Source organism: Nakaseomyces glabratus, chromosome J, assembly GCF_010111755.1.
Source record: "Nakaseomyces glabratus chromosome J, complete sequence".
Lineage (NCBI taxonomy): Eukaryota > Fungi > Ascomycota > Saccharomycetes > Saccharomycetales > Saccharomycetaceae > Nakaseomyces > Nakaseomyces glabratus.
The window spans coordinates 364,854-381,347 of record NC_088960.1 but is presented as its reverse complement, the minus strand read 5'-3'; the positions used below and the strand labels follow the sequence as shown (position 1 = coordinate 381,347).

At 40.5% G+C, this 16,494-nt stretch overlaps 8 protein-coding genes across 8 annotated transcripts; 4 read left to right on the top strand and 4 right to left on the bottom strand.

Annotated features, from left to right (window-relative positions):
- Positions 1 to 339: 339 nt before the first annotated feature.
- MET7 (tetrahydrofolate synthase) lies at positions 340 to 1,824 on the top strand (the record flags this gene model as incomplete). Its single annotated transcript, XM_447868.1, has 1 exon — positions 340 to 1,824. One exon carries the CDS (start codon positions 340 to 342, stop codon positions 1,822 to 1,824), a length of 1,485 nt encoding a protein of 494 aa, XP_447868.1.
- Positions 1,825 to 2,018: 194 nt separating this feature from the next.
- Positions 2,019 to 3,128, bottom strand: SSP2 (Ssp2p; the record flags this gene model as incomplete). The annotated part of the gene is made up of 1 exon (XM_447867.1): positions 2,019 to 3,128. One exon carries the CDS (start codon positions 3,126 to 3,128, stop codon positions 2,019 to 2,021), a length of 1,110 nt encoding a protein of 369 aa, XP_447867.1.
- A 372-nt stretch (positions 3,129 to 3,500) lies between these two features.
- Positions 3,501 to 5,519, bottom strand: PUS7 (pseudouridine synthase PUS7; the record flags this gene model as incomplete). The annotated part of the gene is made up of 1 exon (XM_447866.1): positions 3,501 to 5,519. The coding sequence occupies one exon, from the start codon at positions 5,517 to 5,519 to the stop codon at positions 3,501 to 3,503; it is 2,019 nt and encodes a 672-aa protein (XP_447866.1).
- Positions 5,520 to 5,969: 450 nt separating this feature from the next.
- ESA1 (NuA4 histone acetyltransferase complex catalytic subunit ESA1) lies at positions 5,970 to 7,310 on the top strand (the record flags this gene model as incomplete). The annotated part of the gene is made up of 1 exon (XM_447865.1): positions 5,970 to 7,310. The coding sequence occupies one exon, from the start codon at positions 5,970 to 5,972 to the stop codon at positions 7,308 to 7,310; it is 1,341 nt and encodes a 446-aa protein (XP_447865.1).
- A 163-nt stretch (positions 7,311 to 7,473) lies between these two features.
- DGA1 (diacylglycerol O-acyltransferase) lies at positions 7,474 to 8,778 on the bottom strand (the record flags this gene model as incomplete). The annotated part of the gene is made up of 1 exon (XM_447864.1): positions 7,474 to 8,778. One exon carries the CDS (start codon positions 8,776 to 8,778, stop codon positions 7,474 to 7,476), a length of 1,305 nt encoding a protein of 434 aa, XP_447864.1.
- Positions 8,779 to 9,183: 405 nt separating this feature from the next.
- On the bottom strand, positions 9,184 to 12,465 carry CDC60 (leucine--tRNA ligase CDC60; the record flags this gene model as incomplete). Its single annotated transcript, XM_447863.1, has 1 exon — positions 9,184 to 12,465. One exon carries the CDS (start codon positions 12,463 to 12,465, stop codon positions 9,184 to 9,186), a length of 3,282 nt encoding a protein of 1,093 aa, XP_447863.1.
- A 252-nt stretch (positions 12,466 to 12,717) lies between these two features.
- On the top strand, positions 12,718 to 13,164 carry BUD31 (U2 snRNP complex subunit BUD31; the record flags this gene model as incomplete). The annotated part of the gene is made up of 1 exon (XM_447862.1): positions 12,718 to 13,164. One exon carries the CDS (start codon positions 12,718 to 12,720, stop codon positions 13,162 to 13,164), a length of 447 nt encoding a protein of 148 aa, XP_447862.1.
- Positions 13,165 to 14,283: 1,119 nt separating this feature from the next.
- HCM1 (Hcm1p) lies at positions 14,284 to 15,930 on the top strand (the record flags this gene model as incomplete). The annotated part of the gene is made up of 1 exon (XM_447861.1): positions 14,284 to 15,930. One exon carries the CDS (start codon positions 14,284 to 14,286, stop codon positions 15,928 to 15,930), a length of 1,647 nt encoding a protein of 548 aa, XP_447861.1.
- Positions 15,931 to 16,494: the final 564 nt, after the last annotated feature.

Genomic DNA, 16,494 nt, shown 5'->3' with positions numbered 1-16,494 from the left:
TGCTGTTTGAATGCAATTTCGATAGCTGTGTAAGCTAGACCAAGATATTAGAACATATGTAGTATAGAAGTTATTCTAATAAGAAAATTCTGAACCATCTATGCTATGTATGGCCAACTATTAATAGTCATAGTGAGCCATAGGAGGCATCATATTCGTCACTCACTATTTTTACACAGTTTACTCGATGAGCTCTCTTGAATCAAATGACACACACAGCTTTCACCTAGTTATAAGTCAACCAGTCACTTCGAGAATTATATAAAAGGCAGCATTATATACTAGGTGTCTGAAATTTGTACTGGTACATTTGCTTGATAATTTACCAAAGTCTGCTTCATGCTGATTACACCTACGCTGAGGATGGCTTCTAAGAGAACGTACCAGGATGCATTGACTGCATTAAACTCATTACAGTCCAATTATGCCAATATCATGGCAGTCCGCCAGTCTGGAGACCGTAAGAATCGGATGAGTATATTAGAGATGTACGAGTGGAGTCGACGCCTGGGCTACAAAGTATCTGATTTCAATAAATTGAACATTGTGCACATTACGGGAACGAAGGGGAAAGGCTCAACTGCTGCATTTACGAGCTCAATTCTTCAACAGTACCAGGACAAACTGACCAAGATTGGTCTTTACACTTCACCTCATCTGAGGTCTGTCAGGGAGAGGATCAGGATTAATGGCGAACCAATCTCAGAGTCCAAGTTCACTGAATACTTCTTTCAAGTGTGGGATAAGCTTGATAAGACCACTTCACCTCTAAATGAGTTTCCACATATGGTCCCAGGTAGTAAGCCTGGCTATTTCAAATTTCTTACATTGTTATCCTTCCATGCTTTCATGAAAGAAGAGTGTAGTTGCTGTGTGTATGAAGTCGGCGTTGGAGGTGAACTTGATAGCACAAATATAATTGAAAAACCGGTCACATGTGGTGTTTCCTTGTTGGGTATTGATCATACATTCATGCTAGGCGATACAATAGAAGAAATTGCATGGAATAAAGGTGGAATATTCAAAAAGGATGCCCCTGCATACACAATTATGGGCCAAGAACCAGCGGGACTTAAAGTTCTACAAGAAAGAGCCAAGGAAAGGGAAACATCATTGACCGAGGTCCCAACATTTAAACAATTAGACAATATCAAACTTGGGATTGCTGGCGATTTTCAGAAAACGAATGCTTCATTGGCAGTAGTATTGGCTTCACAAGCACTGAATTCATTATCCATTATAAAGGAAGATACACCAATCAACTCAGATTCTATTCTACCGGAAAAATTTATTACTGGCTTAAAGAAAACCATATGGGAAGGTCGTTGTCAATATATCAAGACTGGGAAGATAAATTGGTACATCGACGGTGCTCACACCAAAGAAAGTATCGAAGCCGCTTCTCGTTGGTTTGCCCAAGAAGTCGCTTCCAACAATAACAAAAAAATACTTTTATTCAATCAGCAAACTAGAGATGCTGCATTATTATTGAAAGTCCTACATAGTGTAACTAATAATAGGCTAAATTTCAGTGAAGCCTTATTTACCACTAATGTTACATGGAAAACAGGCTCCTACAATGCTGACCTTGTATCTATAAATGTCTCACAAGAACAAGTCGATAAATTGGAAGTCCAAAAGGAGCTAGCAAGTGTATGGAAAGACTTGTCAAGTGAAACTAAATCAAACATTTGTGCCAATATAGAAAGTGCAATAAATATAATCGAAGATTATGATATAGATGAAGTTGATGTTTTTGTAACAGGATCATTACATCTCGTTGGAGGATTTCTTGTAGTACTGGATAAATATAACAACCAATAAGGACTATAGGAAGTAATACAGGACTATAAAATTGAAACAGAATTGAAACTAAGGAATTATTGAATTTTCGATAAGCAGTTTTTATTATATTATAGAGTAGTGGTTTTTTATGTAATACATTTAGAACTTCTTGGGGACACTCTGCTGCAGTGTAGTACAAATCCTCATTGTAAACAATACAGAAGAAAGAATAATCAAACTGGGATTACCGGTCGATCTGATATATCCTTTCCATACCAAATGGCCCATTTACCGTAGTAATTTTCATGTAGAAACGAAGTGTTATCTTCATAAGACATCATTGCCTTCATAGCACTGAAAATATCATAGTAAACAATTGATATACATAGTTTTCTTGATATAACTGGTGTTATATCAAGTATGTTACCGTAATTTTCGAAATCCCTTCTTATTGCATTAACGTCTATGTTTTCTAAAGGAGGCTGCTTAGTAGATTGAATATATCTCATATTATTCTTTGTGGGATACCTCTTTAAAATAATACATCTGCAAACGTTTTTTGAAGTATTTTGTTTTATGAGGTCTTGATACCATTTATCAGTTTTAGTTTCACAGAATTGTACCCATTTAGGTCGCAAATAGACACCATTAACTTTAAACATATTTCTTGTACCAAGTTTCATGAAGTCACTTGCAGCCTTTGAAGTAGTAAATTTAACATGAAGTTTTTTTAATTGATCTACATTTGACTCATGTGGAACTGCCTGTATTTTAGCAATCGGACCTCCTTGTAATTGGTATACTATGCTTTCGAGTCCAATATTTGCAGGGATATTATCAAAGACAATATCAGTTATATCTTTGGTATCGGACCCTAATGAAAGAATACTGGAATTGCCAAACTTATTACATTTTTGAAAAAGAGACACATTTCGACAGAGTTCTATCGCATCCTCTGAGGACATATCTTGTATTAGACCAAGAAGTGCTTTCTGTAAGTTATCATCAGTTCTACTTCTGCAGATTTTATCCGCCGAATTTATTTTGGGACGTTTCAAATCAGCGCAACTTCCGTAACTACTTAGAACAATAGCACCTCTCTTCTTTATTTTGCCAGTGTTATCTTTATTTAAAGCAACCGATTCAATGGGGGAACCTAGAATTAAAGTTTTCGCTAATCTGCGAATACTAAACGGCTTAACTTCAGCTACATGAACATTGGAAATATTAACATCTTGCTTATAGTTAGCATCCAGACCAAAAATAGATGACAATGTCGGACCGTTATGGATATTGTGTAATTTGCCTGAGAAGTTTCTAGCCCAGTGGTTACTCAAATCCATTTCAGGGTACTATTTGATAGATGTAATTGTTATTTTTAATTAAGGATTATGTTTTGTTATATGGTTTTATTGTTCTTTGACTACTATAAGTCTGTCAACAATAAATTCAATGACAAATAACACAGAACAACACTATGCTAAATGTTATAGCATTCTTTTCATTGCTTTTATATATTTTACACTCACAAGAATTCAGTGATGACACAAATAACGTTATTGCGCCAATTGGAGTGAAATGCGAAAACAACAATAATAAAGTAATTTACCGATGCCATAACAATCTCTGTATGAACTTGGAATATAAATGAATAATGCTAGGAATAATAATGCAATGCCTTTTATAAACATAAATATCACCATTAATCGACCAACTCATGTTGAAGAAGTAACAGCGCACATGTCACCACGTCTTGAAGTCTCAAGTTTCATTAGCTCTCTCAAAGCCATAGTAGCATAAGCAGATGTTCCAAGTTGAAATTTCAAAACAACAGCAGTCCTACTGCCCGGCTTGTCTGGAACATATCTTTCTAGCTTTGCCTTCATGTATTTCTGATGGTTTTCCTTAGCCCTTTGATTATTTAGGATCTCAAGGTCAGTGTTGACAATTTGCTGAACAGGATCTTCATACTGAATAATTTTATATTCAAAATTTTTAGGTTTCTGAATAATATTTCTATATGATCCAGCAAGGGAGAAATCTCTAACTTTACGTCTCATGTCAAAAGGATCCATACCATCTGCTCCCATGATATCGACATATAGTTGTTTCAATTCATCAGATGATGGATATAGAATATCAAAACCTGGAGTTGGAAGAACCACGTCTTCAATGGTATACTTGCCACTTTTGACCTCTTCTTCTGTCAATGCCTTTGCTCTAATAAAATCAGCAGAACGGAGATCTTCATCAAAATCATCATCGCTTGTAGAACCGTCTGCCTTGTCAGTTTGTTTATCTTCATCCTTTTCAATGATTACCAAGTCTCCTACTCTGATATCGGTACCAAAAAGTTCAATTCTTTTACTTGCTACTTTGTTCCACACATAACTTTGATAAGCATGAACATACATGGTTCTCAAGTTTCTTGGAATCTTCATAATAGCATCATGGTAAGCACCGGTACCAAAATCTCCACTCTCTTCTTTTCTATGGTTGGAAAGAGTATGCAAGATGGCATTTTCAGCAATACATTGCTTGGGCATTTTTTTCATTGCCTCATAAGGATCTCTGTTCTGTGCCCAAAGTTGTCTGGCTTCCTTAGATGCTGGCAATATGTTCTCTTGATCAGATAATATCATTTCTATGGCGGCTCTCCAATTTCCTAGAAGAAGTTCTTTACCAATTGTGTGGGTTGATATACTGAAAGTACCAAATCGCTGTAAACCATAATAGTTGACAAAACCGTTATCCACCAAAGATTTAGAACCTGCCTCTAGAACTTCCTTTAATGATTTACCACAAGCAGGATCGACCTTGGCATCACGGATGACAATGTGGAATTCATTACCATTTAGTTCACCTAAATTCATGGAAACATCAGAGTATTTGTAACCACCGATAATCATCCCTTTCAAAGTTCTATTCAATGCATTTAGTCTTTCCAAGTTGACACCAGAAATGGACAGTCTTTGACAAGTAACAGCTCTTCTGTCCTTTGTACCGGCATATCTGACCAGCTTGTTTGGCACTCTCATCAATTTTGTCAGGACATTCACAGCTTCCATGGTATCTTTATTCTCCTTGTGAAGAGTGAAGTGAATAAACTCCTTTGCTGGACCATAACCATAGTTTTCTACACCATTCTCGTCCTTGGTAGATTCGACCAGCGTTTGCTTGTTGACTCTCGAGTTTCTATTGTTTCTGGCTATCTTAAAAGTGTTTTCAGCAGTGGTGACAGACTCCAACTCGTTGTTGAAAGCTTGGCGGATCAATTGATGAATCTTTGTCCTTGTAGCTTTATCGTCAAATGATTTCTGAGATTCCATCTTTTGTGCATTCTTGTATACATCAACTATCTTGTTAAAATCCTCCTCTCCAAAAATGTCAATCAGACTAGCTTTCAACTCCTCTTCAACTTCGAAGGCCTCACGCTTGGCATACTCCGCCTGTTTCTGAGCTTTCCTCTCCTCGTCACTCATCTTGGGCTCGGCGTTCCTCTTTGGTACTTTGAATCCCTTGTCGACCAAATGCACAACTTCACCCTCCATCGTGATCTCATTCACCAAGAAATCAGTGTACCTTTGCTTGATCTGACCAGTAAAACCAGGCAAATCAGACAAGTACAAAGTAATACCAGCATCCCGCTCCTTGATATCCCCGGTGACTTCCAACTTCACACGCTTCAACACTTCATCATCAGCAACCTCGGCACTTCTCTTCTCAGCAGTCATATTACACCCTAGCAAACAGATTAAAAGGGACCCTGTTACAATTCCAATTTCACCGTCAACTACAGAACCGCTTATCAGCTGCTAAAGTCCACAACTCCAAAGTTTACTACCCAGTTTGACTTTGACTAAGTGCTTTTATGCGATGAGCTGATGCGATGAGCTTATGCTCGATGAACAAATTTTCATTTAGTCGTGCTCTGCGATTTTGATGTTTGTGGGCGTAACGCCTGAAATTTTTCAGAGTTTGAGCCTGGCGACGTTATAAACAGGTGAATTTATTCATGCTTTCAGAGGCTAAAAAGGCCAGGAAGGTTTATCAGAGGCCTTGTGATTGCTTTTGTGCGGAACTGGGCGGTATTGGATTGTTGGGTGTTCTTTTTTCCGCGAGAACTTTGGGCTATTGGATGTTGATTTGAAGGGTTTTTTTTGTCACGTCTCTAGATATTTGTAATGGCTGGTGCAGAAGTTGAAGAGGAAGCTGGTATTCCTAAGAAGATTGAGAGCACTGAGGAAGTACTGATTAAGTGTCAGTGCTGGGTGCGTAAGGATGAGGAGGAGCGGCTGGCTGAGATACTGTCGATAAACGCGCGCGTGAGCCCATCGAAATTCTATGTGCACTATGTCAATTTCAACAAGCGTTTGGATGAATGGGTTACTGGGGATCGTATAAACCTGGATAAGGAAGTTATATTTCCGAGACCCAAGAGACAGTTGGAAGAGGACACGAACAAGAAGCAAAAGAAAAAGAAGAAGTTTCCACAGAAAGCTGCAGTGGTGGAGTCTGATGCGAAGAGCTCAGAGATGGGTGAAGGTAGTGATGTTATGGATCTGGATAACTTAAATGTGCGAGGTCTGAAAGACGAAGAGATATCTAGGGAAGATGAGATCAAAAAGTTAAGGACTTCCGGTTCCATGATTCAAAATCCACATGAAGTGGCTCACGTTAGAAATTTGTCCAAGATCATTATGGGGAAATTTGAAATCGAGCCTTGGTATTTTTCTCCATATCCAATTGAGCTCACAGATCTTGATGTGGTATACATCGATGACTTCACGCTGCAATACTTTGGTTCCAGAAAACAATACGAACGTTATAGAAAGAAGTGTACACTACGGCATCCACCTGGAAATGAAATTTACAGAGACGATTATGTTTCATTCTTTGAGATAGATGGTCGAAAGCAGAGAACGTGGTGTAGAAATCTGTGTTTGTTATCTAAACTCTTTTTAGACCATAAGACGTTATATTACGATGTTGATCCATTTTTATTTTATTGTATGACTAGAAGAGATGAGATGGGCCATCATTTTGTTGGCTACTTTTCTAAGGAAAAGGAATCTGCTGATGGTTATAATGTTGCATGTATCCTAACATTACCACAATATCAGCGTATGGGTTATGGTAGATTATTAATCGAATTTTCTTATGAACTATCCAAAAAGGAAGGAAAAGTAGGTTCGCCGGAAAAGCCATTGTCGGATTTGGGTTTGCTATCTTATAGAGCTTATTGGTCGGACGTTTTAATCACACTTCTAGTGGAGCATGGAAAAGAAGTTACCATTGATGAAATAAGTTCAATGACATCAATGACAACAACTGATATCCTTCACACTTTAAAAACATTAAACATTCTACGATACTACAAGGGACAGCATATTATATTTTTAAATGACGATATATTAGAAAGGTACAACCAGTTAAAAACCAAAAAGAGAAGACATATCGATGCAGAGAAGTTACTATGGAAACCTCCTGTATTTACTGCATCGCAATTGAGATTTGCCTGGTAGTTGTTTTTACTATCCAAGCAGTCCAAGCCATATGATTAATTTTAAGGCAAAATAAATGTTTCTAAATAGTTTAGTCTATATGTCGTTATGTTTCTTCAACAAGAAACAGTTTGTATTATTAAATAGAACTTTTTGCATTTTTCGTTACTAGCAAACCTACTGCTTATCCCAATATTTCAAAGTCTGCTGCACCATAGCCATACCTGTCTCTGTTTTCTAAATATATTCTTTTTAATTCTTCCACATACAGTTCATGGTAGTGGTCAACAAGGCTTTGTTCAGGATTTTCTTGCTGTTCTTTGACATGTATGGGCCTACCAACAACCACATGTAAAGGTGCTCTGAATGGCAATAGCCCAAAATCATAGTTGAATAATCCTCTTGCGTAGAAAATTGGTATAGTAAATCCAAAATTTTCCTTAACCCAGAGCTGTAATTTCCTAATGATGGATGTCTCATCTGTAGCTAATATATTATAACAGTCATTTTCGCCAAAAGTATACACTGGGACAAGACTAACATTACCGGCTTGAATAGCTAACTTAATAAACCCCTTCCTTTTATTTAGAATTAATCCAGATGTACCAGGAATGCTTATTAAAGATTCTCTAGCCCCACCAACAACAATACATATCGATTGGTTATTATCAAGAACTTTCAAAGCATTCTTCCTGGAAACTGATGATATCCCAACCGAAAGCAGATAATCACGATAGAAAGGAATATGGAATTGTGTAACTAAAGTCAATAGAGATACCGGAATGCCCGGAAATTTATTAGACCAGCCACGTCCTTCTGTTGCAAAAGCACCAAACGATCCTAAAGCACCAATACCATGTGGATGATATCCGAAGATATACTTTGGCCCCGTGCGCTTATAGCCGTGCGAATACACGGTGTTCTTCTTGAACAATCTTATCTCGTAGTCTGATGGCCAGAGACGTAAAGTATAATATTCTTGAAGCTTTTTGTTTTCCTTCTCCTCTTCTTCATTACATGGTGTAAACGTAGGTTCCAAATCAACCGTCTTAACCAGTTCAATAGGGAAATAATCACAATAGTATTTCCAAATCTTTAAAGAACGTACCCAAGGTGAGTATCGGTAGACTACATCCCCATTAGCTGGAGACCTGTCATTGAAGAAATAAATGAGATAAGGAATTACAACTATCCATGTGAATGGATTGGAAATAATCAACAGGGAGAAAATGCTAAACAGCACAAATGAGGAAATATGCCAAGCAACCGCCATTGTCTGTAACCTATTAGCCATGGGTGTTGTGGGTGAGCAGCAATTGCTCAATCTTGGCCTCTTTAGCGGCTTCACTAACTTAATATCCTTGGTCTTCTGTTCCACAATATTAGGGGCATTATCCCCATCATCACTGGACTCATCTTGATCGAGTCTATCAGAGGAACTGGACCTTTTATGGATCCTATTACGTAAGTGAAATGCGTTACCAAACATCTGGATAGCCGTGTGTACAACAACCACTAAATCTGAGTTAGTTGTATACCTCCTTGCTTTGTCAAACGCTTCGCTATCCTTACAAATATCCTCCTTGCGCTCTCAATTTAATTCAGAGTCCTCTTGCCTTTAAAACTTTGCAGAAATCTTAAAGCCTTATTTCAATTGCTAAGTAATATATCGTCTTGATTATGATATGACTAGTCTATGACTCTTGTTTATAAAATAGAGGTGTCTATTTGCAATTATGATGCCTCGCTTTTTCACAGCTTAAAGCCGAACAAGCTCATCGCTGTTTTCTTTATGAAATTAATAATAATTGAGAAATGTATTAATCTATTTGAATTACAGAAGGTATATCATATCGTTTCTATCATACAATTTATTTTAACAGAATAAAGTTGTTTATATGTTGTTGAAAAGGATGGATGGGTTACCTGGTAAGGCTGACTCGATAGCCTTTGGAGCAGATGGTAGCTCCACTTCTTGACCTGTGAAGATGTTAGTAGCAACGTTAGAACCATGTGGGAATGCTAGAACTTCAATCTCTTCCACCTTCAATTGTTGTGCAGCCTTCTTGATGTTGTCAATGGTTGCCTTGATGGTTTCAGTCTCGTTGAATTGTAATTCTCTGTTGAAGACAGCTTCTGGTGATTCAGTGGCTAAACGCTGTTTTAGCAAAGAAATGAAAGGCATAGCTCTCTTCATTTCCTTTGGATTAACCTTCTCCTTAATCATTTTATTGTCGTTCAAAGTTTGGTTAGCAAACATTTCACGTACAATTTCAATGCAGCCGGCTTGCCATTCTGGGAATGTCTTGGAGACTAACAAAGTCAACTTGACTGGCTTAGATTGGTCAACTTCAGCACCCTTACCCTTCTTCTTCTTCAAAGCTTGACCTTCAGCTTCTCTGATGCTTCTTTGTAGAGCTCTGACATATTCCAAACCGGCTAGAATGGATCTGTCAATTGGCTTAGAAGCACGAGGGAAGTTGGCAGTCTGCACAGAACCCTTCTTACCAAGGACATCACGGTAGACATATTCGGCAAAATGAGGAGCAATCGGAGCCAACATCAATGCTTGAGTTTCTATGTAACGTAGAACCAAGTCTTTGTGCATGGTACCAGTAGCTTCACGGTAGTAATCTCTAGCTGTTTGGAAGTCAAATAGACCAGTCTTCAAGGCGTTCTTGTAATTGGTCAATTCGTATTGCTTGTAAGTCTCTTCAATCAAAGAGTTCATTTCGTGCTCGAAAGCAACATCAAAGATCTCAGTAATTTCACCAGATCTTAGAGTGTCAATGTCCTTCACGATTTCCTCAGACCATTCCTTTAGGTTGAACAATCTCAAGATAGCTGCATTGGCATTGGATTCGTCCAAGTTAGCATCTTCAACAGTGTCACCAGCATCGGCCAAAGCAATACGGGATGCATCAGCACCGAACTTCTCAACAATTTGTTCCAAGGTCATAAAGTTACCGGTAGACTTGGACATCTTAGCGTTGTTCAACATTAAGTGACCGTTAGCTCTGATACCCTTAGGCCAGAACTTCTTAGGGAACAAAGCAACATGTGTGTAGATAAAGAAAGTCAAATGGTTTGGAATCAAATCCTTACCGGAGATAGAGACATCTAATGGATAGAAGTACTCAAATTCTCTTCTTAAGATTTGCAAAGATCTCAATGGAATATCAGACTTGACATCATCAACGTGTTGGAAAATGTAATCGAAAACATCGTCTGTCATTTGTTCAGGCTTGATGTTCAATGGACCAATTTCCTTACCATAGTAATCTTTGAACAACAAGTGGGCAACGGTATAGAAAGCTTGGTAAATAGTGGAGTCAGACAAAGATTCAACCAAGTACTTATCGTCCCATGGTAGCTTAGTACCTAGACCATAGGTACGACTGACGGCCCAGTTTCTTAACCAACCAAGGACACCCTTAAAGGCGTGGTTGACTTCTGGAGCGAAGACTTCCATTTGACTCAAACATTCTTCAGCTTGCTTTCTCCATTCTTCCTCACCATAATCCAAGTACCATTGGTCCTCTAGGGAAACAATACATTCGTCACCGGAACGAGACATGACCAAACCTTCTGGTTCGTTGTAAACAAAAGCTTCACCCTTGGCAATCATGTCAGCCTTAACCTTAGCCTTGGCAATTTCGACCTTCTCACCCTTGTAGTCACCGTAGATCATAACACCGCTGTAGTAATCCTCCTTGTAAGCAATCTTCTTGGCTTCTGCAAGCTTGGTAGTGTCATTTGGAGATTGGATTTTCAGCTCTTCACATAGTGCCTTAGCGGTCAAATCACCGTACTTGTCAGTCTTAATAACAGGGATTAATTCCATGTCGATCCAAGTTGGGTCGATACCGTAGTATTCGGATTTCTTAATCAAATCCTTGACGGTCATGTAATCATCTGGGGAGTTTGTTGGAACACAAGTCACCACACCGGTACCCTTGGTGGCGATGACAGTTTCCATTGGTAAGATTCTTAATTCCTTGTATGGGGTCAATGGAGCGTGAATCTTGGTACCAATGAAGGCCTTACCGTTGATGACAGCAACTGGTGAGTATTCACCTCTAACTGGAGTCAACTTTTGGTAGGACATGTTCTTGAAAGCACGCTCAGTGGTGATGTAGTAAGAGTCACCAGCATCGAAGATACCGTAGTCAATCTTTGGAGAGACGAAACAACATGTTTGACCGTACATGGTTTCTGGTCTTAGAGTGGCAGCGACGAAGTAGATCTTCTTGCTCTTGTCAATCTTGTCGTTCTCGTCGATCAACTTCTTGGCCTCTGGAGCGAACTCGGTGGCTTCGATTTTGATGCCGACGTATTCCTGTGGAGTGACACCTTCACCGGATTGTCTATCGTGGTCCATACATGGTTGGCCATCCTTGACGGAGTAGATAGTGTAACGCTCACCGAACTTGATCTTACCTAGGGCTTTCAGTTTGTTCATTTGCCATCTGATAAAGGCGTCGTAGTATGGGTTTTCATCGGTGGTGATGTAAGAACGTCTCCAGTCAATACGAGAACCTAAGGAACTACAGTCTCTTTGACACAGAGGTGGGAAGTAAGTCAACCAGTAGCTGGCATCAGCGAACTTGTAGACCTCGTCTCTTGGGATACCCAATTGCAACATAATCTCGAACTGGTACTTACCACGGCCCTTCTTGGCAGCAGCCTTGGACTTCTTGGCCTTGAACTTAGTGACGTCCTCGGACTCAGCCTTCTTTTCCTCGACCTGTGGCTCCTCTTCGTCCTCAGCTGGCGCTTTGCTGAAGTCAGTACCGAACATCTCGGCCTCACGCTTCAGCTTGTCAGCACACGCAAGAATAGGCATACCGGTACAGTGGAAACCCAATGGGAAAAGCGCACGCTTACCGTTCATACGCTCGAAACCAATGGAGAACTCAACCTTGGACAAGGTGAAACAGTGGCCCGCGTGCAACACACCGTTCATGTATGGGTACGCCATGGAGCTCATGAACTTGGGGTACTTCTTGTGCAGCTCCTCAGTGCTCATAGTGATAGGCTCGTCGTCAATCGAGGGCGCATCCAGCTCGAACTGGTGCTCCTCCGCCCAAACTTGCTGGTACTTCTTCTCAATCGCAATTAGCGCGTCTCTACGCCCGGTGTTCTCTAACACCAGACCTTTCTTCTCGTCACTCATCTTCTGCTGCTAGTCTTAACCAGTGTCCTAGCAATCCAAACCAGCTCCAGGAACCGCTGATCCGACCACTATTGCTCTTATATACTTTTCCAGCCAATTTTTTTTCAAAATTTTTTCTTCCCAGCGAGCGATGACCGTTACCGGGTTGCAAACGTAAGAAGAGCTTATATAATTGTAGTGGAAGTTGCAGTTGCAGTTGTAGTTGTAGTTGTAGTTGCAGCTCTTGTGACAAATACTAGCAAACAGGCGGACATGAAGGTGAAAGGGTATGAGCGGGTCGAGCCTGTTCTTGCAGAGTTTGAGCGGCGGCTGAAGGAGATCGGTAAGGACAAGAGCAAGAGCCTAGGCAAGGGCCAAGGCAAGGAAGATCTGTGGCGGATAGTGCAGATCCACAGCGAGCGGTCGCGGTATGTGTATACCATGTACTACAAGCGGCGTGCGATCTCGCGGGAGCTTTACGAGTGGCTGCTGAAGAAGAAGGTAGCCGACCGGCGGCTGATTGCGAAGTGGCGGAAGCGCGGCTACGAGAAGCTGTGCTGCCTGCAGTGTGTACAGCAGAGCGAGACAAACCACGGGAGCACCTGCATCTGCCGTGTGCCCAGGCTGCAGCTCGAGGCCGAGGCCGAGAAGAAAGGCGTCCCGGTCAGCTTCAAGGAGTGTGTGAACTGCGGCTGCCACGGCTGCGCCAGCACAGACTGACGACATGCACAGAATTATACAAGATAAAGAGTTGCTGTATTGAAATTTAGGCCCATAGAAAATTTAATGGGTAATTTTGGGATATTGCCAATGCTATTTGCGCCCATATTTAATGTTTGTAACAATGAAACTAACTGAAAATAATGATGGAGTAGTTAAGAAGTAATGCAAAAAAAATTGGCTGAAATCAAGACCGTACCTGCTTGATACCCAACAGTATAGAAGGACAGTTTGTTTATGGATATGACACTTCGTCTTCATTTCTCCTCTGCATCTGCATCCGAATACGAATCCGCATTCGCATTCGCATTCGCAGTGGCCCGGAACAATGGAAGACACTATGAGTCATCACGAACCTTTGCAAAAAGCTGTATACAGCTTTTTGCCAACCATACATACACGCGGACTTGTACCTAGGAGCTATACAGCTTTGCCATACACTTTTGTGGGACGTGTGAGACGTCTGGGTGACGGGGGGGGGAGAAGGAAGTGAAGTGAGAAGCAGGTTTGTATAAGTCATGTGATATAATAACTATGAACGAAAACACGAAAGTCGCGGCTTTTCCGCCAAAAAAAGATTTTTTCGCGTTTCGGGCAGGACGGTATTTCCTATTTGGGACATAAAAGTGTTTTGTGACGCGAAAAGCGATTGGGCTGTTGGGTTATAGCTCCTTGGGTAAAGTGCCCTGGATGGGAGTGGGGGGACAGTCCTGGCACAGGACACTGGTTCTTGGGATAGTGGCTCACTGGGTTATTGGCGATTGGGATACAGTCGCGTGTGGATGGCTGACTCCTGAGTAATACGTGTTCTCTTGTGCAAGGAATTTGTGCCATGCGAGGCAGCTCAATCATCCTTAATAATTAGAAGTAAAAAAAAAGCAAAAGAGGTCTAATAGAGGAGAAAATTTTTTTAGCAAATCCCTTTCGATTGTCTTATTTATAAGTGGCATGTTCATTACCCTTTTCCCGCATTCTTTAGCAAACCGCAACACCATAGAACGATACCGCTAAGTGGTAGGGAGGATTGAATAATACGGACTACACGGAGAGAATAACTACAAGACACAGAGGAAACACTTATACAATAGGAGCAAAACTTTTTTAGACGACGTTTGATAGATGGAACCTGAGTTTATTAGCATGTACAATTTGCACAGTACGTCGCCCGCGAACATATTCATTGACACGTCAAATATGAAGAAGAGGGCGATGGACGAGGCGCTCATCACGCCACCTAAGTCGACTCCTGCGAAGTCGCGGCTGGTGAAGAACCCGCCCATGGGTGACTCTAGTGATAGTAGGCCGCTGTCGCCGGCACGGTCGTCGCCTATAACTACAACGAAGGCGAAGAGGCAGAAGACTGTTGGCAGTGCGCGGTCTAATGGTACTTTGACTCTGGAAGAACTGTTCGAGTCCCTGGCCAAGCGTAAAGAATCCGGTGACAAGAACTCCAAGCCGCAGTACTCCTACGCGGTGCTGATATGTCTCGCCATTTTGCAGTCGCCTGAGGGTAAGCTCACACTGTCGCAGATATACTGCTGGATATCAGTGCACTTCCCATATTATAGACCAAAAGACGCCAGCTGGCAGAACTCGATCAGACACAACCTGTCTCTGAACAGCGCTTTCACCAAGACTGAGAAGTCGAGCGATGGTAAAGGACATTTCTGGCAGGTGAAAGTGGGATCAGAGTCGAAATTTTTCAAAGGTGACTATGGAGATTACGAAAACTTACGCAAACAAGTACAGACGATTGAAAAGTACTTCGACATCGATCCCGCTATGCTAGAAGAATTTGACAACGAAAAACCAACTTATCTGAACCGCGAAAGCACTAACGAAAAGAAGAACACATCTAACGCTCAAACATCAGCTAGTGAATCAAGTAGCATAAGCTCTACACCAAACGCTGACAGCTCTTTCACAGACCTAAATTCGACTTTTTCGATAAAAGTGTCACCTCCAGAAGACAAGCCCAAGGATGGCAGCATATCACAAGGGAAGGAGGAAGTATTCAATTTTGGCATGGTAATAAGGCAGAACGATCACAACTTACTGGATTCACCATATCCTATGAAAAAGACTGAATTGCCAGAGATAGCAACTCCATTAAGTAAGAGCAAGACCGAAAGGTTGCCAACTATAGGTGATATTCAAGATCCCATTACGACCTTGAATCCTTTAAACTCTCCACCTAACATGAGAAGGTACATGTGCTCGTTTAACTCAAGTTTTGACACTGACTCCCCTTCTCACGCAAGACACGAACCTAGCACGCTTCTTGGGCCGGTACCCATGTCTTCTTCTCCAACCACTTTACCACAGATTACTACCCCATATGTGAATAGGTACTCTGAGGATACTACGCATCTAAAGCTACCGCCGATTCAAGTAAATGTGCTAAAGACACCAGAAGTCAATAGCATAACTAATGTAAAGACACCGGCTAGGTTCACGGAGACACCAAAGGATAGCAATTCTATACTACGCAAGTTGCAAACACCTTCTCATTTGTTCGAGGATACCTATCTTTCCCCAATGTTTAGAGCCATGGGTACACCGTTGAAGTTCTCAGCTACCCCATGTGACACGAAACACAATAATTTGTCACCAAGGTCACAACAGATACCTGGGTTCCACAAGGCCACAAAGTTCCCATCAAGTGGTTTATTTGGTGTGGATATCTTTTCCGTTTTGAAAAGAGCTGGGTCAACTTCATCGAATGCTCAGGACAAGAAAGATGAAAGCAACGATGGCTCTAAATGAGAACTGCCTCTTAATTCAATTTACGAAACTGCTTAATAAGGTCATTATCATTAAAATATTCTTTTTTTTCTTATGATAGGAAACTGCCATGACAAACTTATCAGCTGGTTATGATAAGAAGGTGCCTCCACTTGTTGATGACTAGTGGACGCGTATCAATTTTTGTACTTTGAACATTTTTTTCTATAATTTTTACTTTTTTATATTATTTATCCAAGGACAGGATTAACAGGATATTGGGTTTAATTAATTTTCTACTTCATTTTTTAACTTTTATATTATAATACTTGCTTCAATATATATATTCTATTGAAGCGAGGTTAACAACAATAACGCGGCTAGGATTAGAGTTGAAAAGAATTCTTGTTCTTTTATGCTTTCTTAATGCTGTAGGATTATCCAGCCCGATAAAACTGTAAAGTCATTATACTTCTTTTATCGGTGATGTCTATGCATATTATCACTGGCCTTTAACCACCGAAAAGTGACAAAAATCATTAATTTGACAAAAAACATATAATAAAAGTCGATGAGCTGTAATTTATTACTAGTGGGAGACTCAAT